Source organism: Alligator mississippiensis, chromosome 1 (genome assembly GCF_030867095.1).
Source record: "Alligator mississippiensis isolate rAllMis1 chromosome 1, rAllMis1, whole genome shotgun sequence".
Taxonomy (NCBI): Eukaryota; Metazoa; Chordata; order Crocodylia; family Alligatoridae; genus Alligator; species Alligator mississippiensis.
In genome coordinates, this window is record NC_081824.1 from 180084226 (window position 1) to 180106775 (window position 22550).

Genomic DNA, 22550 nt, shown 5'->3' on the forward strand with positions numbered 1-22550 from the left:
GGGAGGGGGGGTAATCTTTTAATTCATCCTTCCCACCACTGCAGGGGGGGGGAGGCTATGGGGAAGCAGGTGGTGTGGGGAGGTCAAGCAGCTTACCTCCTGCTTGTTCCTGCACTCCTGCTACCTCTGCCCCTGCCTACCCTCCCCCCCTCCCCTTTTCCCCAGCCTCTGCTCTACTTTGGCAGGCTCTATCCCCATTCTAGCCTGGGGCACTGAGCACAGGCCCCACCCTGGCCCCATAGCAGCCATATGGGTCTGGATTGGTGCTACAGGACTGGGCTAGGGCTGTGCTCAGTGCCTCAGGCTGCAGCCTGCTGGCATGGAGCAAGGGTAAGGGGGGAGAAGGGCAGGGGTGGGGGAAGAAGACTGCAGGGGGAAGATGGTGGGGTGCAGATGTAGTGTGACGGGGAAGAGGACAGGCAGCAGCTGCTGCTGTGGCTCTGACCCTGAGTAGGGGCTGCACCCCAAGCTTGCCCCCACCCTGCCCTTTATGTGCGATTCTTGAGATGAGGCGCTTTCCCCCATGTTAAAAGTGTGTGGAGGAAACCTAGTATTAGAATCAAGCAAATACAGTATATTATATTGCATTAAAGACCTAGAGTTGTCCAGAAGACTGGTATCTTACTATAGTAGGGAAGCAGGAGAAGGGAGGGATTGTACTTTGTGGAAGTTGTATTGAATGAGAAGAAAAGATCACCATTTGGTGTTGGTATTTAACAGGAATCCGTTTTCCAACAGGAAGATGCCATAGATTATTATACCCGAGTTACAAAGAAGCTGCTGGAAGAATACTTGAAAGAAGAACAAACTGTTCATAATAACCCACTGGGAATGGCTTTTGTAACATTCCAGGAGAAATCTATGGCCACATAGTAAGGGGTTGTGTGTTGTGGGTTTTTTTTTTTTCATTTTTGGGGTTTGTTTGTTTTTTATTTGGACTGGGGGGGGGGTGTCTTTTTGTCTCTGAACATTTGTCATGAGTGAATCCATCTAGTTCACCTGGGTTGGTTCTTCCTTTCTTCATCTGCTTTCTGGATTTGGTGTATTCCACTTCCTTGGACCTTTTCCCAGAGGCCCTTTGCCTCTTCATGATCTAAAAATTAGTCTAGCCAAGGACTGGATGGTTGTAGGGACTTAATGGAGCAAAGAGTGCTGCCTCTAAGGACTGGATTCTAACCGCCCGCCTAAGCCAGAAATGGATGAAAATAGCTGGTTGACAGAAAATGAACTATCAATAGCTATATATATTATATATAATTCACCGTGAATCAGTGTTAGTAGGTAAAAGGCTGTGCTTAATATTCTTGGTGGTAACAGTTGCTGCTGACAGTGATGAAAAGAGGGAGAGTTTCCTGACACCCTTTCATTTTTTTTTTCTCTTTCAAAATACTTCCTGCCAGCAGCATGCTACTCAGCCCTCAGCCTGCACCTCTGCAATTTGGAAACTGTCCAACTGAACATACACTTGATATTTCTGTGTAGCTACAGCTATTTATAGGCCTTGCTGTTGAAATTGCTAAGCCATTTTGACTTGTGTTGACCTTTTTGGGAGTGGGTGTGCTCAGCACCAGAGCCAAGTTATTTACAGGGATCCTGGTTTTCTCCTATTAAAAAAAAAAAAAATCCCCAACTTATATATATAGTGATGTTTCAATTTAATCATGGAAAAATGTGGATTTTAGGTTACTTTTTTAAACAAAAAAAATCCCTAATTTTCAGTTGGTGAGAACAAGGGTCCCTAGCTATTTACAATGGAATTCAGCTTAATTCTGTTATTAGCCAAGTGTTTGTTAGCAGCAGTTCTCTTCCTAAGAGGCTGAAAAGGAGAATTAAGGTGTGTGTGTTGGGGGTGGTGGGAAATGGGTCTCTGTAGAAAACTGTGGTCCCATGGATTATTTCCTTTGTGGGTCCCTCAGTTTTGCTATTCATAACCCTTTCGGTCAAAGGATCTATTATTACCTGATCAGTGGGCCAGGCCGCAGAGCCTGTCTATGTGAGCTCAGAGATGTCAAGAAGTTTAGGATGTGGGGCTGCTTCTGGAAATTTTTGAGGAATTTGTGCTGGAGTTTGCTGTTCTGTTGCTCTTGTTTATAGATTGTAACTTAAAAAGTTTTAAAGGAGTGGAGAGTCTGGGTTACTATCTGTATGATGGGAAATTGATATTAAAAATAAACAAAGAGTCTTTCCAAACTTTAGCTTAACAAAGATATCCTCTTCATTTGAATATTTTCCCCTCGGTGAGTTTCTTCGGAATTATCCAACAGAGATGTCTCATTCAGTTCTGGGGAAATTGAACAAGATGTTTCAAATCTGCTTGTTGGTATCATTTAGACCAGTGGTCAGTGGGATGGATCATCTTCTTTGAAAAAGTGGGTCGGGTTATGCATGAAAATGAAGTTAGCATCATGCAATTGAGTGCTGCTGATAGCCGCTGCTCCAGATGGCACAGTAAACATGCTACATACCAGGATTGTGATGCCTTCTCTCTGACTATAGAGGCTTGGTTGTAATCCATGCTTGGGCATCTTTTATAGCAAAGACACTCGAGCTGACTTCCAATCTATTTTGCATGGAAAAACATTCCAAATAATTATTTAGTGTTAAATATGTGGTGCAAAAATATTGAGGTTTTATGAGAATAATTGTATTGTAGTTAGAAATAGAACCCCCATTTTCCTGTGTTGAGTTTGGTATGTGTTACTCTCAGGGCAGATTTGATTTAAATCGTATTGATTTAAGTCGCTGGTCAGGAAGCCTCAATTTAATAATTGTTTTCTACAAAAATATGTTCTTGTTGTTTGATATCCTTTATTCATTTAACTTCTTGAAACTTTGCACTTTTAGAGAGAGGTAGGGGCTTGACTGTGCACGCAAATTTGCAGAGAGCCAATAGGACTGAGGGTAGGTAATCGGGTCTGTTCTCTCTCCTCTCCATAAGCTGCTGTTAACATGGATGTTACCTCTGGAGACTACAGACTCTCCCTGTGCCTGAAGAAGGATGATTGTGCCCAAAAGCTTGCAAAGAACAATTTTTCCAACTTAGTTGGTTTAATAAAATATATCACATCTACCTAAAAACCCTTGTCTGATTATAATCTCTGGAGACAAATCCACAGTTTGAGAACTGAAACTAAGCAACACAGAGATGCTTAATGGGATCTTTTAGACTGAGCACTGAGTCCCATTGGATAGAATGGTTTTCTTTAATCTTTAGTAATCTATAGAAGAGCTTCTGGGAACCCCATGAGACTGGGCCCTGAATATAGTCCATAGCCTGTTGTGATCTATTTATAAGACTTCTAAAAAGGTTGCTTGAATATATTGGGTCAAATAGTATATAATTAGAAGTTACAATCCCTATTCCATGATGATCTCTTTGAGCTTTAGCATATTTTAAATTAAAACTATCTTTATATGTTCATTTTTTTAAAGCATCTTAACATAAAATAAAAAATGAGATTAATAAAAAAAAAATCTTATTTTTAAAATGAAAAAGCATCCATTTTTATCCACACTGGTTGCTCTATTGCAGTTGTTTTTTTTTCACATGTAAGAAATGTGACTGAAGCATAATTACTGTGTTCAGGTACTTCAGATAGGTGATATATTGAAATACAGCGCATGCTTCTTCCATCCTTTATCTCATCAGAGTTTCGCTAGTGCAGTGTATTTTTAACAGTAAAAACCTTGGTTATCATGCTTTTTAGAATTTGAACCTTAACAGTTCTGTGTTTGGGAAAGCTATAAATGCCCTGAATTTCCCAAGGAACCTTGTCTGAATTTCCCATGCTTTCACTGGATGTGAGTTTAACAAATGTCAATTTAAATACTGATTCTAGGAGGAGATATCCGTGTCTTAAATTTACATTTTGAGAAGGGGAAGAAGAGATTTTGCAACTTGAGCACATCACCAGCATAGCAAAAATGTTTTCAGAAGTATTATCCTAGACTAGGGCTGGCTTTTAGTTTCAGTGTTCTGAGCAAGAAAACAAACAAATCCACTGCTTTGTAATGAGTGGCTTGTGCTGTACTAGAGCTCTTTGCAAAGGCATGTGAGGCACTAAGACTTTTAATAGGGCAGCGCCAGAAGCTCCTCTCTGTTGATGGCCCTCTTAGCAACTTAAGGCAAGGCTTTTATTGGTTAGATACCTGTAAGAGCTGAGAGAGGCAAACTGAGATGTATATTTAACTGTTACACGCATAAGGCAGGTTAGATTTGCACCTTTTGAGACTAACCACATCTGAGATGTATTGCATAAGTTTTCATAAGCCCAAATTGCTGTGTCGTCATTCATGCTTATGCTATTCATTATCAGATGCTGTGTCATAAACAGAGTCAGAGATGCATAGCATAAGCATGAATAAATGTGCAAATCTTCCCTGCCTTTTGCCTGACTTCAGACTAATATGGCTACCTACCTCTCTGTTACTGCAATTTTACATGATATGGATGTATTATCCAATAACAGTCTCAAGCTGGTGTAATAAAAACTTTAATCTTTAGCAATCTCCTTGTTTATGCATGTGATGCTTCCAGGTGTAAAACTGCATTTTCTTTCTTCTTCCAGTATCCTTAAAGATTTCAATGCCTGCAAATGCCAAAGTTTTAAGTGTAAAGGGGAACCTCAGCCATCCATGTACAGCAAAGAACTCTGCATTTCAAAGTGGAATGTTACATATGCAACGTACCCCGAAAATATTTGTTGGTAAATTCTGTCTTTTATTAAGTTTTAATTCAGAATTTAAATTTCAGGTGAGAGGGATTGGGTTATTTGTCTGTTGCCAGAAGAAAACTGGGCTCTTTTGTGGGAGGGGAGAAGGGATTGCATTGAAGAGAACCATTTTGTGAATAAGTCTTAGTGAATTGAGCAGAAAATTGGGAGCTGAGATCTGTGACTTTCCATTTCCAACTAGGGTTAGCAAGCCATTCAATTGACCCATCAAATACTGTCAATTGACTGCATATTTTTGACTGGTCAAAGACTGTAGCAATTTCACAAAAAAAACCCCTATCTTTTTGTAGTTTTCTTGATGGGAAATATGATTTTTATATCTTTTTTGACACATTTCTTAATGGAAAATTTGTGCTTTTTCTGTGTATTATTTAGACCTATGGCTACTTACAATTTGACCTATATTTGACTGGTCAGTTAGCCAAACTTTATTTGACTGTTTTCTATTTTATTACTTTATTTGAATTAGTTACCCTGGATAAGTCACTTATGGCTGACTTGTCGTTTTCCTCCTTAGAGGTTCTAGATACCCATAGTTTCTATCACCTTCCAAGAAAATCAGTCTCTTAACATCTGTACCTCAGCTTTTCCACTTGCAGAATGAGAACAGTGCAGATCTATTTTATGAGATCTAGGGATCTCATTTAGCCCTGTACCAGTGTTAAATGTTATGAAAGTGTTTGATTTCTATAATAAGATGGCAGCAGTTCACCCTATTCTGTAATTAAACGTTGTCTGCCTTTTGAAATGTTGGTGGACTAGTAAACTTGGCAAACATAATGTGCTACCAGTAGGGGAAAACTTAAAAAATTAGTAAGTACTGTTCAGTCACTGTTTTGCCCTAGCCATTGCTCCTCACCTTCTCCTTTGCCTGAGAGAGACCTCACAGATCAATGGGTTCTTTCCAATATACTTGCAAGTGATTTTTATATTAAAACAATGTAACATGCATTATAAGAAAAAAAAAAAAAAAAGTTTACAAGTTGCCACTGCTTGACATAATCACAGTGGAGACTTAAGCAATGTATTTATCCATTAGAGGTTTTAAGCCATGATTTAGAATAACACATCCTTTATGTAGCGTATAATAAATATTTACCTATGTTTTTGCAGTGAGTCACTGCTGGAACTGTAGCCTGGAATTTGGGCATTCCTGATTTCTATCTAAGTACTAGAATTTGACGGACTCTAAAAGCATTTTGAAGCTTAAAGGTGCCCTGTTAGATAACACACAATGTTAAGGTTTTGCCCTTTATGGTCATTAAACATCCCCTGTCTCGTCTTAAGAATTGTTACTGCAATGAGTTTTGTCAGAGTCCAGCTCTCAGAGTTGTTCTCCCTACCTAAAATCCCTCTTTTTGTTCCATTCACTTTCTGCTGTGACCTCCTGTGTAGCACTGCTGTTTAACAGACCATGGCTACATTGAAGGTGGACAAAATAATCATTAGATGCCCAAAGTCTTTCGGAGTATGTTAGATTGGAGAAGGTGTGGTTTACCCCACTTTTCAAGCAAGGGACAACCATTTTTCTTTCCTACTTCAATTCCTTTACCATGTTGCCAGTTATTGCTTTGACACTCTTCACTTTTTTGCTGATGTCACATCAACTTTTCTTTTGTTTAAAATGCCAACATTGGTTAGCCTGCAAAAGGTCTCCATCGTGACAAGAGGTAAGAACTGAAATGAAGTAAGACTGAAACCCCTTTATGCTCTATTTCAATTCATGTTGTTGAATAGAAATAGTTAAGACATTAAAGTCATTACCAGTTATCATTCTCTTTTCTCTAAGTTTAAGTGTGAAAGTACCCAGGTACCTTAAAAACATACCTGGTCATTGCCCTCTGTATTTACCATGTATCTACTCTTGAGATTCCCACTGAATGCTTAACAATAGTTCAAATGTGAACATATCCCCTGTCTGCAATTGGACGTTCTGTTGCGAATCACTATGGAACTGACATTCAGTGGTGACAAACCTAGTTTAATATAACTTAAACTAGGGTGAGTTTGTCTGTTAAACAAGACTGAATATATTGTTAAGCAGAAAGCTTTGGTTTTAATTAGGTTCTAATTGCCTGAGATAAGCAAGAAAAAGAAAAAACAGCCTAAGAGTTACTCCAACACAGTTGCACTAACTTTTCATTTTGCTAATTAATGGCTAATGGCAGTTGGAACTCATTTAATGAATTTCTGGGGAGGTTTTGTTATGGTTCCTATGTCTATGAATATCTAGTTTTAAAAAAGAAGCACCATCTACCTGTCACTTGACAGATGGTATGTATCTACATCAACAAGATACTGACTACCTCTCTTTTTTTTTTGTCCTTTTTCTTAACAGGAAAAATTTTTCGGTGCGTGGGCTAAAATGGTGGTTGAGATGGTTTTGTATTAATATGCTTCTTTTTATTGTGCTGTTTTTTCTGACTACACCTTCCATAATCATCTCCACTATGGACAAGTTCAATGTCACTAAACCTATTCGTTACCTTAATGTGAGTATTATTGCATCATATCAAAATGTTAGTAAACTGGTGGGAAAATATTACAGAAATCAGGCCTGCCCAGTCTGTTAGTCAGACTCAACCATATTCTCATTCTTAACTAGTTTAAATGCCCAGCACAGGCTTAAACTGATGTAAAACATTACATTTTTGTTCTTTTAGTATTGTCCTGCTTCTTAATTGATATTGGCCTGAAATCAATTCATTTAAGGCTTTCCATGTTCATAAATTTTATTTTTTAATACAAAATGAAAATGTAATACTTTTAAACTTGTATAACAATGTTTTTTACATTTGAACTGGAAACATAATCTCAGATCTAAGCCCCTTTCATATTTTTGGAAGTGAGGACTCAGATTTTAAACTCTGAAATGCAGGTCATGCTTACATTGTATCTACCAGTTGGCTCCCAAACCAGTATGAGCATCCAATTCCAGTTCAGCTTCTACTGAAATTTCATACAACCTGTTTTTGTGAGAATTTGCCTCTAGCTTCCCCATGTCAACCTAACATTGTCATCAGGTGTTTACACTCCCTTGAAGAGGGAGAGGGCTTGTAATCTGGCCTGTTGAGATTGCATTGGAGTCTATCTTGGTATGTAATCTCAAACCCTATTTTCAGCCTTGAATATTGTTGTCCTGTGCCAGTTCTGAGACTAACAGTATGGTTATCTATAAGAAAGTCAATCCCTGTCACTATTATTCTTCTACCACAATTGCATTGGAGTGTTTTCCACCTGTTCTTCTTGTTTTTATTTGCTAGGATCCAATTGTTAGTCAGTTCTTCCCAACAGTCCTCCTGTGGTCCTTTTCTGCTCTGCTACCAACAATGGTCTATTACTCAACGTTGCTGGAATCCCACTGGACAAAGTAAGCAACACATTTTCCTTCTTTTAGTTCTATCCTATAAAGCCAATTATTGGGGAAACTGGAAGATGTCTTGCATCTCATACAAAATAGATTCCCAGAGGATCTACTCTCCTCTGGATAAGGAAAAAGGACTAGTCTTACTTTTCTTTTTAAAGTACTTTATTGAGTGGTGTAATCTAATAGGCCTCTTTGCTAGACATTTGAGGGAATTACCTCTGTTTCATAGTTGATGACACAATAGGATAGTATCCAGTTATATGGTGTAGGGGGTTTTCTCCCGCATTAGGCAAAAAAATGTTTTAAATAAAGAAACTCAAGTTCAGATCCTCAAAGGGGCTCAGGCATGGCAACAATGAGGACAGTTGCTGCATTTGGCATTAGAGGGTCAACAAAATAAAGTGTATGAACAGTTCTGGGAACAGTACCTAGGACTTAGGACTCTGCTTCCTACCATTTGAGTGATCTATCACTTGACTGCAGCATCATTCTCCCTCTGGCTCTGAATCTTGCACTCTGGGCAGCAGTGGCCCATCTTCAATGAGATGTGGAGTTTTCCCATCTCAGCCCAATTTTATCACCAGGTGTTGTTCGCGCTTCTTTGAGGGATTGGAGATGTGGATTCAGCTCCCCATTGGGGTGAGGAGGTCATAGAACCCAATTCTCTCACTTCCTGGGAAAGTGTTTTAACCACTAGCTAGTTACATTAAAGGTGGGGTCCACCACCTCTCTCCTTCTAAATCTGTTTTTGAAAGTGTAAAAGGACATATGCATAGTTCTTGCTTTTGATAGAACTCTAATGGATATACTCATGTTGTGGCCCAACAGACTTCCTGATCTGCTTCATGTGCCCAGCAAAGCCCAGTTGGTGTTAACAATCTTATGTTTTAGATTTGCTCATAATGCTCACAAGCCCATGCACCAGTTCCAGCCCTGTTCATTGGATCCAGCCACAAAGCAAACCTGTGCAGCAGACTGAGCTGTGTTTATCCTGCCTTCAGGGCTCCGCATAGGTCTGGAAATAATGGTGGTGGGAGCATGATGGTAGCCTTAAGTGTTGCGATTCTAGAAGCTGAAGCAATTAACACTACCATCATTCCCCTGCCACCAAATTTACAGACCCGTGGGAAGCCTTGTAGATAGGATAACATGGCCTCACAGCTGTTCTTGGCCTATGGGCCAGAGATTGAGCACCACTGAACAAGACTGTTCAGGTGAAGAACTTTATTCCATGTGTTTACTATTGAGGTGGATCTCACCTAGCTGAACTAGGAGCTAGTAGTCATTGCGGGTACCATGTTTTCTTGCATATAACATGTACCTGAATATAATATGCACCCTGTTTTTGAAAGTTCCAAAGAAGAAGAATAAATCTTACCCTAGAAAACAGGTTAGTACCAGAGATCTGGGGTCTCCAGGGCTGGGGGCCACTCACTGTTCTGATCCTGCACACCAAGAGGTAAGGCCCAGTCTGGCACATGGCTGTCCAGAAATTTGGCGAGGGGGCCAGTAGGGGGCTGTGACAATTGATGAGCTGCAGCTATTAATGTTCTGCTCCTCTCTGCGTGCCCATAAAAAAAAAAAATAAATAAAAAAAAAAATAAAAATTCAGAGCCATGGGGAGTCTTTTTTCCTTGCATATAATGCAAACCCTAATTTTCTGCAGCTAGTTTTGGGGGAAAGGGTGTGGGCTATATGAGAGGAAAATATGGTATCTTCTCTGTTGCATGGGTTCCCTAGACTCCAGTGTTGTTTAGTTATTTTATGGATAACATATTGCATCCCAAAATAAATTAGTTTGTTTTCCAGAATGTTATATATGCTGTACTTATGGCAGGACTAGTGTAGATAGAAGAGGATTCTGTTTAGCAGTAAAAGTCTTTCCTTAATAAGCCTTTTTTTTTTTGGTAGGTCTGGAGAAAACAGAATAGTAATGCATAAAGTCTACATTTTTTTGATCTTCATGGTGTTGATTCTGCCTTCTCTTGGGTTGACCAGGTAAAGATTGTGTTGAGGTTTGAATATTATATAATATGGCTCTGTCCTTAGAGTATGCTTGTCTCCATCCTGATGCTGTCTTCTGAAGCTAAAACTTTGAAACATAAGCATGAAATCAAACACTTCTGTGTGATGAGATTCCAAGTCTGGCTTCCCACTTTTGACTGCAGAGTGTTCAGTAACTACAATAATGGTTAGAGCAGAATACAGGTCACTCATTTAAAACCTGTGTTTGTTAGAACAGTTGGGTTCCTGTGTGCACATCTTTTGTGTTTTGTTTTTTTTTGGTTTTTGGTTTAAAAAACCTGCTGAACTGTGGAGGGTAAGTAATGTTAACCATCTTTCTTCCAGTCTTGACTTCTTTTTCCGTTGGCTGTTTGACAGAGAATCAGCCGAATCTACAGTCAGATTAGAGTAAGTATTAATTACTTGTTGTTTTATTTTGCCAGCTAGCTTTCATGAGTGTTTGCTTAGGGCTTCTTCACAAGCCATGTATCTGGGCTGTTCAACCTCTGAGCAGCTGGGGGCCACACACTGCACAGCCGCATACCTTGAGATCCACATACCACAGAGGCAGTGTTTTCACTGGGTCCCTTTCCACCAGTCTGCCCTCCCCAGGGACTATGGCTGGCTGCTGCAGAAGCAAGTGCAGTGGAGGAAGAAGCAGCCAGGTGGGAGGCTGCAGGCCGTATGTCCAACTGGTGGCCCCCAGGTGGGAGGCTCCAGCCCTGCCCTATATTATAGTGTAGAGATTCAGAATGAATGATGAGAAATGAATTCCTCTGAGATTATTTGGGGGGTTCATCCTGAGCCCCAGGTCCCCTTTGCATTTGATAATGTACATAAATACAAAACAAAGAGATGGTTCCTGCCCCAAAGACCTTACAGTCTTAGAACAGGACAAAATAGCAGGCCAAAGCAATACCAATTCAGAAGCACAAAGAAACACAAGAGATTGTGTTGGAAGCTGTTGCATAGAATTGGTACAAGTACCTTCTCTAGAACTGCAAGTATTTGGAAGCACTGTGAGGCTGGGACCGCTGCTGGCACAAGCCATCCATAGTAGTATCATGCAGTGGGTTTTTTGCTTGCTTGTTTGTTTTTTAATTCTAACCAGCTTATTCCTGAAAGTACAAAGGTCAAAAGCCCTAAACCCTCTTAATTTTTCCCTGGACTTAGTACAACTGCAGATGCTCCTATTTCCATGGAATAGCACTTACAAAATATAACCTGGCTATTGCGTAGATAATTCAGCACTAAATTCGTGTAATTGAGTTCAGAGTACCAAAGATCTTGCAACCATCTTTGGTCAGGTGTCCAGTGTTTATTCCAAAAGGCAGATTTTTCTAAATGCAACCTGTTCTTATCATAAGCCCATCTTTTTTTTCCCCTCTGTCTGCTTGGTTGTTTGCATTCCATCCACTGATTCTGCTTCCTTGCAGGTGTGTGTTTCTGCCTGACCAGGGAGCCTTCTTTGTGAACTATGTGATTGCCTCTGCTTTCATTGGCAATGGGATGGAGCTGCTGCGCTTACCTGGTCTCATCCTGTACACCATACGCATGATAATGGCCAGGTCTGCTGTTGAAAGGAAAAACATTAAACAGGTAGAAGGGTCTCTTCAGTCCAGGGTTGATAAAAGCCTAATAAGCCTAAAAGAGATGATTAATCTTCACAAAGAAACCATGTGCACTTCCATTCTTTGCAGCTGTTAACAGCTACCTGGGATCATTCTTTTCAACTTTTATTTTGTTCAGACTAACAGGTTCATGTTGTCCTCTCTGCCCAGTGCAGTGTGGATGTATAGGGATCTGTGGAACATTATCACTAAAACTGGAGATGGATGCAGATCCAAATCTAGATTCTGAATGCCTCTGAGCTTCAGGAAGTTTATTATTTCCACCCCCCTTTTCTGTCCATATCTTGCTTTTTCACAAACAGCTTCTATTTTTTAATACCTAAGCCACTACAGTTGGTTTGTTTGTTTGTTTTTAAAATCTGGTTTGAGAATGAAAATGTATATCTTGAACCCTTTCTCTGATTAACAAAAGTCAGGCAGGGCTCATTGATTGGCCCTATGTGTGTACACATTTACAGTCACAGAAATGCAGGTCCTATAGTGTTTGTAACATCCTTAGGGTTCAACTAGAACTGCCATACAGCACAAAGTTTCGGCAGCAAAGGAACACTACACCTGTGGTTAGAATTAGCTTTTGCTCATAGCCTGAATGCTTTTGAAGGAATTATCTCAAAGGAAGTGTCAATTTGCTGTATGTTTTTGTTCAAAGCACATAATATTATACTTCTTGTGCATCTGTAATAGGGTTCCATGGAACCGTAAGTTGTTTTTTCAGGAAAATAACTGGTCTACTTGTTGTGAGGAAGGAATGAGGCATAAGCAGAGTTGTTGCCTTAGTAAATGTAACTCAATCTCTGAAATTCTAACATTTTGTGGTGGGTTTCTTTTTCCTAGCAACAAGCATTTGAGTATGAGTTTGGAGCAATGTATGCCTGGATGCTGTGTGTATTCACCGTCATCATGGCCTATAGCATCACCTGTCCCATTATTGTACCATTTGGTAAGTTTGCTGTTGAGTTGTGCATACCATAGGAGGAAAAGGAGAGGTTTGAACTGAGCACATGACTAGTAGCCAAGAACTCCAGAGTTATCTCAGCCCTGATGCTGACTCCTCCCATGACTTTTGCTGTCTCTGACATACCTGACCAAGTAGCACTCATTTTCTGTTCTGCTTTATATAACATCTTTGGGCACCTATACACATGCTCCAATGTGTTCTGATTAATTGAGTCTTCTGGAGCATTCTAATCAGGACACTCCAGCATCCCTGTTTCAAAATGGCAGCAAGGGCGCTTTAAAGCTCATTTAACGAGCATTGGTTAATGCGCTCCTGCCACTGTTTTGAAACATGGGATGCTGAATACACGAGACGTGGGAATTTTTAATTAGATCGGCTCCTGAGAGCCACTCTAATTAAAATGCTTGCCCCACCCCGGAGCACGTGTAAAAATGCCCTTTGATTCTCAGAGAACCTCACAAACTTTATAAAAGGGATCATTTATACAACCATTTACATGTTGCCACTTTTACAGCAAATTTTTCAGATGTAAGCAGTACTGCACAGCAGTTTGCTCTAGTATTCTTTCTTTCCTAATCTGAAGCTTCAGAGCGAGTTAAGCATAATGTAGTTACCCAAATTGGATTTTGACTAAAACTCTACAATTGATGCCTTTTTAGTAGGAAAAGTGCTGCACAATTTTTTTAAATATCATAATTAACTGATGTCTAGTTTTTACTACTTATTGCTAAATCTGCTATTGTCAAAATGAGAGGTACTATATGTAGTGTTTTTAATTATAAGTGGTACCTATCACCTGCTGTAGGCATATGTCTCATGATGAATGTTGGAATATGTTCTTTTTGGGGCCAGATTCTGCACCAGATGCCACCCTGTGCTCTTTCACTGTAGCTGCAGAGCATATATATATGTTAACAACAAGAATAACTCAGTGTAGTTTCCTTGTTAACAAGTTCACTTACGTGAGTTTGTCCTTCCTTTGAAGCATGTAGTCTTTACTTCATTTTTAATGCCCTATATCAGAAGTCAGCAATGTTTTCTGTGGGCAGGCCTAAATGACTCAGCTCAGTTCTGAGGCTGGTGGGCTTTAGAACCTAGTTGCCTCCACCACTTCTCCCTGGGGTAGCATTGGGAGAGCCCCCTCTGCTCGTGCCCTAGGCACCTGACTGAGGTACATTGTGGGCAGAGCCCCTACTGTCAAAGCTGCGGTTCTGCATCCTGGATCTAAGGACCAGATCTAGCCCATGAGCTGTAGGTTGCCAGTTCCTGCCCCAGGCAAATAGGTGGAAAGCTGATAGGAACGACACAAATCCATATCTGCACAACTATGTTGTTAGTGCAGGAAATAAAATGAACAGAAAAAATAAACCTGTTCCCTACATAGTTTGTGAAATAAACCTCAGATTGGTCAAATAACAAAGGTTATTGCTTAAATAAAAGCATAACAAAGACTTCCCATCTCTTTTTTTAATCTGTCCCTGCTCTGCAATTGGGAGCATCTTGACTTATGTAGGGTGAGAGAGTCAGCAGCATTGATTTGAAATCTGATCCTTTGAAATAGCTTGATGCATCACATCTGCATGGTTCCCCTTCCAGTTTTACAAGCCTTTTATTAATCTGCCTTTGGCTTTTGTCCCCCCCTTCAGGCTTGATATATATACTGCTGAAGCACATGGTTGACCGCCACAATCTTTACTATGCATTTCTCCCTGCGAAGCTGGAGAAGAAGATCCACTTTGCAGCTGTGAATCAAGCCCTTGCGGCTCCAATCCTGTGTCTGTTCTGGCTCTTTTTTTTCTCATTTTTGCGATTAGGTAAGGTGCATCTTTCAGTGAATGGAGTTACTCGGTCTTGCATATGAAGCAAAGGGACCTGCAACCTGTCACTAAGTTCTCTAAAGTAATGAGAAGCTGTCTGAGTTTGCATTTTGTCAAATGGGAATAATAATGTTTCCCAAGGCTTACCATGTGCAAAGTAGTTGGAGGTCTTCTGACAGGTGATAGAGGGCATGTCCACACATTCATTAATGCACCTTTGCTACAGCACATTCAATTTGGTACCTGTAATATGAGTTACTACATAAAGACACATTAACCCATGCTAATGCACAGTAGCAAAAGCGAACAGGTTTTTTGTTGTTTTTTTTTTTTTAGGGCTTTTCGGGGGGTGGCTAGCTGTTTTGGGGAAGTTTCATGCATGGTAGGCTAATTCTACTGAGGACTTAGCACAGTTTTTTTGGCTGTGATACACTAATGTAGAATAGGCTACTGTGCATTACAGCGTATTGTGTAGACATGCCCAGAGTGAAGTAACACGTCGGTGTTAAGCTGTCTACACAAATCTTAGTATTACTTCATTTTATTGAGAAAATGGTCATCGTGCATTTTATCTAAATGTGTGGAGTCTGAGCCAGCCGATTTGGGCTGTAGAATGACACTGCAGAACTCCTAAATATTAAAAAAAAAAAAAAAAAAGGCAAGGATTTATGTAGGTTGGGAAAGACTTGGAGACAAGCTTTTAAATGCAGTCCTAGTGTTAAAACTACTGTATTCCACCAAGCTGGCCTCTGGTTTAAGCATGCCCAGCTCTGTTCTAAGCACTCAGTTGTGTCGTCTGACTCCCTCAGAGCACAGCAAAGCTGTTGTCACTGTCTGTCTTGCAGATGTCTGTTAGACAAAACAACGTAACCAACCTCATCCATTGCAGCGCAGTCAGTGCCCCAAGTTCCATGGAGCACGTTCTGCTGACATTGTTAAACGCCTTGCTGCTGGGTAGCACATTCCATAGCTGAGCCTCAGCCACCATGCTCTGTGCTCCTTTGATACATTTTTTTATCTTGGATCCCATTTATTTTACAGTGCCCTTAAACCTATGACAGCTGAGTATGCTATGGGTTATGGGCTTGACAGTGCTGCTGGAGTTTTGGCAGCTGCAGCTTCGTAGATTTCATAAACATTAGGGCTGGAAGGGGCCTTGGAGATGGAGTCTAGCCCCCTGCCCCAGGGGCAGGAAGTCAGCTGGGGTCATAGGATCCCTGCAAGAAAAACATCCACGTTTCTCTTGTACGCGATGGTTTGAGTTTCTTGTCTGTGATGCAGATTAGGGCTTTTGGTGCTGGGACAGAGATGCTGGACTTTTTTTTTTTTTTCCCTTTCATCTCTTCAGACAAGGGTGGATCCTGGGGTGGGAAGGAAAGAGCTTGTCAGTCCCTACCATCCCTTGGTACCTCACAGTATTCTGCCCTAGTCTCTATCACTACACCACTGATGGCAAATAAGCAGGTTGGTTTGATCTAACATACCTACAGTGAAAAAGAAAATGTTGAAGACTATCATCTGACTTGAGTGTTAGTTCCCCACTGAGATGAAATGGGAGTACTTTACACTCTGAGCTGCTTCTAGGTGCTCTCTGCATTTTGGGCAGGTGTTACAGCATTGCCTCATTTTGCACCCTCTTTCATATTTTGAGAGCCATCTTCACACCTATATGGGTTAGTGGATTCACAGCTTTTACATCAAATCAGAGGTGCTGGAGCATCTGGTTTAAAACAAAACAAAAACCAAAAACAAACCCTTCCCCCCAAGCTTGCAATTGCACATTAATTCACATGGCCCTATAATTCAGTTACACTGAAAGCTCTTGGTATAATGGAAATTAAGTCTCTATGATGTTATCTTTGGTTCTGTGTCTGCTGCACGGGACATAAAACCTTGTGTTTGTCCTAGCATTTAGCAATGGCATTTGGAGGCTGGATTACCAGGAATCCCCTGGGGGCCCAGCATAGGCTTGTCTGACGCATGATCTCTAGTGCTTTGACCATGCCAGAGGCCACACAGGGCTGAGAGTCAGGAGAGGTTTGAGCTGCCACTGGATCTTTGGGCAAAAAGTATTTGGGTACAACAGTGTAAAAATGCTTTAATTTGTGAGACTTAACTGTTCAGTCATAGATTTATGCAGCTCATTGACTATGTGTTTTAAAACCAAACTCCTCAGCGTAGCTGCAAAATGTTGTGATGACGTTCCAATTTCCTTGTCTAGACCAGCGGTACTTCCCAGGTCTTGCATGTGACATTCCTACTTAAAAATACGGCCTGGAATGAAGTTTGATTATTTTTTGCAGCAGCACTGCATTGTTGACTCCTATTCAGTTTGTGCTTCACCATAACCACCCAGTCCTGTTACACCAGACAGTTGCCTCGCCTTTTATTCCCCATTTTGTATTTGTTCATTTGATTCCTCCTCCATCAGCTTACCACTTTGCACTTATTTTTATTAGCTTTCATCTTGTAGATTCTGGCCCACTCCAGGTTTTTATCCAGACTTTCTGAAGGTCCTGTCCTCTGGCAGGCTTGCAGCCCCTCCCAGCTTGGCACCTTTCACAAATGTTCTAGTTGTACTTTGTTTCATCATCCAAGTTATCAGTGAAAATAATGAATTGGTCCAGGGCAGATGTCAAGGGTGGAATCTGTGGTTAATTCATGATTTAAATTTAGGAGTCTCAGTCCCTAACCTGGCAATAGCTGTGTGCGCAACTTCTACAGCTTCTTGAGTGATCTGTAGAACTGCCCAACAATTGTTGTGGATAACTAAGGCAAAAAACAGACAACCAATTTAATTCCTAGCTGATTGTCGTGGGTTTTGACCCCTGTCTCATCAGTCTGGGACAGTTGTTTACACGTGCAGCTTGAGTATCAGTTGACTCCAACTAGCCTTAGTTGTCATGGAGCAATGTTATTGGATACTCCACGGGTGCTTAGTGGGACAGTGAGCTTGTACTCTGTAGGATCCCAGGATAAAAGTCTTTGTGCTGCGGTAAGCTGGTCTGTTTCATTAACCAGCATCAAAGGTAGCTTTGTCCAATACTCTAGGAGAAATATGAGTATCTGAGGGTTATGGGAGATCACAGAGAAGGGTCTCAGTGGTTAAGAGCAGTAAGCATTCTTTGGCTGGATTCCCCCCCACTCTAATATATTCTTTTATTTGTCAGGGGTTTTTTGCCTTGTCTGATTTGTTTGGTTTGTTTGTTTATTTTAGGTTTTAAAGCACCCACAACTATGTTCACATTCCTAGTTGTCAGCATCACCATTGTTGTCTGCTTAGCTTACACCTGTTTTGGTTGCTTCAAGTATCTGAGCCCTCTGAATTACAAGGTAAATGGTACTGAATTTTAGTGATGATAAGCAGCCAGCAGCCCTGGCCAGTTTCACACTGCACAGTCTGTTCCCTCTGGAGCCAAAGGCAAAACTTCCATTTATGTCAGTGGCAGCTGGGTTAGCCCACAAGGGTTCACTCCTGTAATGTGCTGAGGAGGTTCTGGATTGAGAGAGGTACTTTTGCATATTGAAAATGTCACAGGGTGGTGGGGAGAGGAGTTCAAAGCCCAAGGTGATTGTGTGGGAGGCAGGTACAAGGGGGAGGGTTGAGAGAAGCATCTGCAACAATAGAGTTTGTTATAACTTTATAAGTGGGTTTTGTGCTTAACATACACTCCAGTAACCTGCTACTGCATGTAGATTTACAACCAGTTCTGTGTACACAGAGGTAGTTAACCATGTTACCCTGAAATCCAGCAGAAGCTAGGGAAGGGTGCACCTTAGACACTAGCCTGTTAGTTTTTCCCACCCTACCTTCTACCAAACCATTCTTTGTGACACTGATTTACCAATTTGACATTTCCCTTCCTCCCACCCCTTTTCCTGCCTTCAGATAGAAGAAGTGTCAGGTGGAAGAGGAAGTGACACTGACAAAGGAGAAGCTCCAAGACATTCTGTAAGTCCTTAACAAAAAAATAGTAGTTTTTCTTACCTTCCCTTGAAAAATGAATTCCTAACCCTGCCAGGCAAAGGGCTTGGGTAGGACATTACTAGTCTGAATGGTGTGGGAGTGCAGGTATTAACTCACTTAAGAACAAGGTAATCAAAACAATGTGCTTGTCCAGTGTGTTTGAATGTGCTGATGTAGCAACACCACCTAGACCAGTGGTCTCCAAACTTTTTAAATAGGAGATCACCTTTTGGCATTTAAGAACAACCCAAGATCTGTTGTGCACTGCCTCCCCCCACTCCCCCACCATCCAGCAGGTAAGTCTGGGGGGAGGCAGATAGAGGCAGAGGGAGAAAAAATTATTTGGGGGCATGCCTCCCCAGCAGGTAAGTCCCACCCAGCTGGGGCCCCACTTAACTTATCCCTGTTCCTGCCTCTGCAGCATTGTCCCTCAACACAGGGGCATCGATCTAGCCCCTGCCCCTTCCTTCCCCCATGGACTGACCTGCTGGGCTGAGGTGTGCACATGCATGCTCATGGGCACTCGGCCCCCTACCCCAGCCTTGGATCGACTCCAAGAGGCTCCAAGATCTACTGGTGGATTGAGATCCACTGGTTGGTGACAACTGACCTAGAATGATGTTTTAGCAATAGGTGCAATACTGTATTTTTAAATAGATTCTTCTTTTGGTACCAATCTATGATGTGTTCCAATTTGCTGCACTTTTACACCATGCACCGTGTGATTGGCTGCCTTTGAATGCTGTCTATCCCGTCACATTGTGTGGGGACAAAGAGGGAGTTGTGACATGCATAGCAGAATGTAAATGCTACATCACCAAAAATGGCCATAGCATTTTGATTTGTATATTGAGTTTTTCTGTACTGCCCATGTGAATGTGGGTAGAAACGTTGGGGCGTAACAGCATGCTGTTTGACATGCATACACAATTGAGTTTTGCACTAAAATATTTCTTCCAGGGTTCAGAGAGATGTAGGTGTTTAGGTGAGGCAGGAAGAGATGCAAAGATAAAGAGGGATGATGATAGGAAGAGATTTGAAATGCAGCAAAGTATTCCAGTGTTATAAAGTTATGTGATGTAGTAATAAAATCCCAAACATCTACCATTTTAGATGTACGTCCCGCGGGTCCTGCTTCATCGCCCTACGGAAAGGACAACACTAGCTCAGACTGAGCACCAGTCATATGGCACCATGGGAGCAAAGGGTACCCAAGCAGATGACTCTGTTACGTATTCAGTGGAACCTGCCAGGGTCCTGGAAAAGGCATAGAAGCCTTTCTGGTCATCTCCAGGACTAACACAAGGTGGAGCACTTGGTCCTGCTTTAAAAGAGCTAATCCCCCAAGCATTCTGAACTGCACGTTGTGCCTGAAGCAGAGGTACAGAAATAATTCAGTGTGTGATCTGCAGCTGTGCTTGGAGATTAAAGAGCAGCCGCCTTGGGATTGATTATTTTCTAAGCCGTCTACCATTGTGAATGGGATGAGATGAGAGAGGCAGCCCTCAGGGACTTCTCCTTTCCATTTACTGTTTAATCACTTACCTTATGGAGATCTTTCACACTTCACATAGATAACAGGTCAGTGGAGCAGTTGCAACGCCCTGATTGCGTGCGTCTTCTCTTTACTCAAAATGACTCTCCTTGAATTTTAACCAACCTCAAATATTTATTAATCACTAGGAACTGATAGATCTTGAGACTGTCAGTTTTTGGATGGAGAAAACAGCATATATTACCATACTGGCAAGAGCCAGGAAGACAACCTGTGGTACAGTGTTGTCTCTTCAGTCGCCCAAGGTATCCAGCCTAGACATGAACACCCTACTTTTCTGAAAGAGACAAGGGCTTTACATTCACTAGCAAAGTGCACAGTACCAAACCCAGGGGGCTGGTGTGAATAAGAGACTGCTTTCATATAACTTTTATATATTTTTGCAGGGGATGTAGTTACTTACTTTCTGGTCACTTGTTGAAGGGCCTTCCACAATGAACATTCACCTGCCAACAATAAAGGATGTAAACATTTTATCTTTTTTTTTTTTTTTAATCTTGGGTTAAAATGACAAATCTTTGTACTTCCTTACTAAGTGCCATTTATACAAGCTGTAAGATACTATGTGGTATTTTAAATTATGTAGTAGGTCCCAGTCTATCCCAAAGCAACATTGTGTCAAACTGTAACTAAGCAATAATCACAAGCAATAAAACACTGAGTTCAAAGAGGGATTCCATAACTGGGTTTTATGGACCATCTTTCTTTGCATATTTAAAATACTTCATCTTATGCCAACTTGGACCCCAGGCAAGACTGACAAGTCATTAAAAAAATGTCAATTAGGACCAAACGTGCAAGGCACTGTTTGAATGCTAAGAGAGCAAGTGCTCTTGACTCTCCCCAGCAGTTAGTCTTGTTTGATGTCTGTATAGAAACTCCTTTTATTCTCTTGTTTCTCTACTTGGCTGGCTGTCCATCACATGACTGCAAGCTCCTCATGCTGGGACTCTGTTCGTGAGTGTCTGTAAAGCAACCAGCACCTGTAGCATGCTACAGCAACCCAGTAAATAAAGGTGTTTAGTGGTTTGCAGAATTGATCCTGAATTCCCAGGATTTGTTTTATGTTCTTTGGTGGACTTCAGCTGAAGAAGATGCCTTGCATTGCTACCGTAGTGTCCCCTGTAGTTCTTTTAACATCGTGACCATAAGTTTTGGAAAGGGGTCCTGTTCCGTAAATTGGGTGATCCCTAAAGCCAGGTGTTTTGTATAGGTGTATAAAGGGGGTCCTGCCTGTGGGAAGAGGGCTGGCTAACGTACCCAACTCTTTTTAAGTCACGTAAGTGTTGTCTCCTTATTCTAAAACTACCATAGGATCACCAGAGTTATGTGCATTGGATTCAAACTACTGCTCTGAGGTTTGAATAAAAACTAAGTAACAATGAAACTCTGACCTAGAGCTGCTGCTCTACATTCTGACTTGTGAAATACCCAAATACAATAGATACGAGTCTTGCAGTTCCCTGCTATGTTAAATCAACAGCAAAAGAAAATATAGCAGTTACAGCATGGAGATTAATTGTCTGCCTCCCTTCAAAATGCAATAGATGCATGTTGAAAGAGGTGGCTGTTTAAGTAGTTCTCACATATCTTGTACATGCTAATTACAATGATTAATGGCTTTTGGCTCCCATGCTTGGCCTGGTTACTCTAGCTGGGTCAGCCTGGAACCATTGCCCTCCATTGCATCACTTGGGTCTTTCATGTCACCTCTCAATTGTGCACAAATTTCTAAGTCGTATATCTTGGACAAAAGTTAGCTTGGTATTTAATTTCCTGTGGTGCCTTCTCAGTGCTTGCAAAAGGGGAATGCTGACAGTCTTTGATAATGAAGCTGTGTTCCCAAGACAGGTTCAGCCCTCTAACATGTAGCCCCTCAATATGCCTCAGGACCTGATCAAGACTGAAAACAAAAGGTGGAAAGAGGAGATCCATTTTGCTACACAGTCAGTCTCTGGATTCTCTGCATGCAAACAAGGGGAATGGTGTGAAACGACCACCTTATGTCACCTCGGTCAAGAAGCCACTGTTTTGTGGTAGCCATTCTTGGTTACCATCATACAGGTGAAGGGTGCTCTATTCCACTGCCAGTCATGTCTGTTGATATGAATAGTGTTGTTATTGACCTATAGCATGGCTTTCTGTACTCATACTTTTTTAGCTGAGATATGGGAACATCCCCCTAGAAAATCATCACAAGGCCTCAGTGACTACCACAGAGTACAGACCATTCAGGCTTTAAAGCTTGTAATGTCCCTGCTCATTTAGTATCTTTTGGCTTGGTCCAAGCTGGAAGTAATTCAGAAACTGCACTGGTTGTAGCTCATACTTTTGTGCTGGTAGAAGTTTCCAAGAGGATAAAATTAGATCAACTCGCATTCCTTGCTGAGCTTTAGAGTGAAGCCTCTCGCAGCATGGGATGGATGCTTCAGTGAATGTAGATATTGGCTGTACAATACTTGAAATTCATATTTAAAGTCATTACACATTCTTTTATGTACCTCTTATGAATCCTTTG

The 22550-nt window shown here is 41.2% G+C and overlaps 1 protein-coding gene across 7 annotated transcripts in view; it reads left to right on the forward strand.

The window, feature by feature from the left end:
* The window catches only part of TMEM63A (transmembrane protein 63A), a 41126-nt gene extending 20054 nt beyond the window's left edge, over positions 1-21072 (forward strand). For 6 of the 7 annotated variants that reach the window (XM_014598088.3, XM_019483111.2, XM_059717401.1 and 3 more), the window contains 12 exons: positions 739-872; positions 4569-4706; positions 7072-7225; positions 7997-8103; positions 10012-10098; positions 10450-10512; positions 11541-11703; positions 12570-12675; positions 14340-14507; positions 17728-17843; positions 18400-18462; positions 19591-21072. In XM_014598088.3, the coding sequence (XP_014453574.1) occupies positions 739-872; positions 4569-4706; positions 7072-7225; positions 7997-8103; positions 10012-10098; positions 10450-10512; positions 11541-11703; positions 12570-12675; positions 14340-14507; positions 17728-17843; positions 18400-18462; positions 19591-19749 (1458 nt within the window). In that variant the 3' untranslated portion in view covers positions 19750-21072. The remainder of the gene's footprint in view (positions 1-738; positions 873-4568; positions 4707-7071; positions 7226-7996; positions 8104-10011; positions 10099-10449; positions 10513-11540; positions 11704-12569; positions 12676-14339; positions 14508-17727; positions 17844-18399; positions 18463-19590) is intronic. The other variant, XM_059717404.1, reaches the window with a different exon arrangement.
* The last annotated feature ends 1478 nt before the right edge of the window (positions 21073-22550 follow it).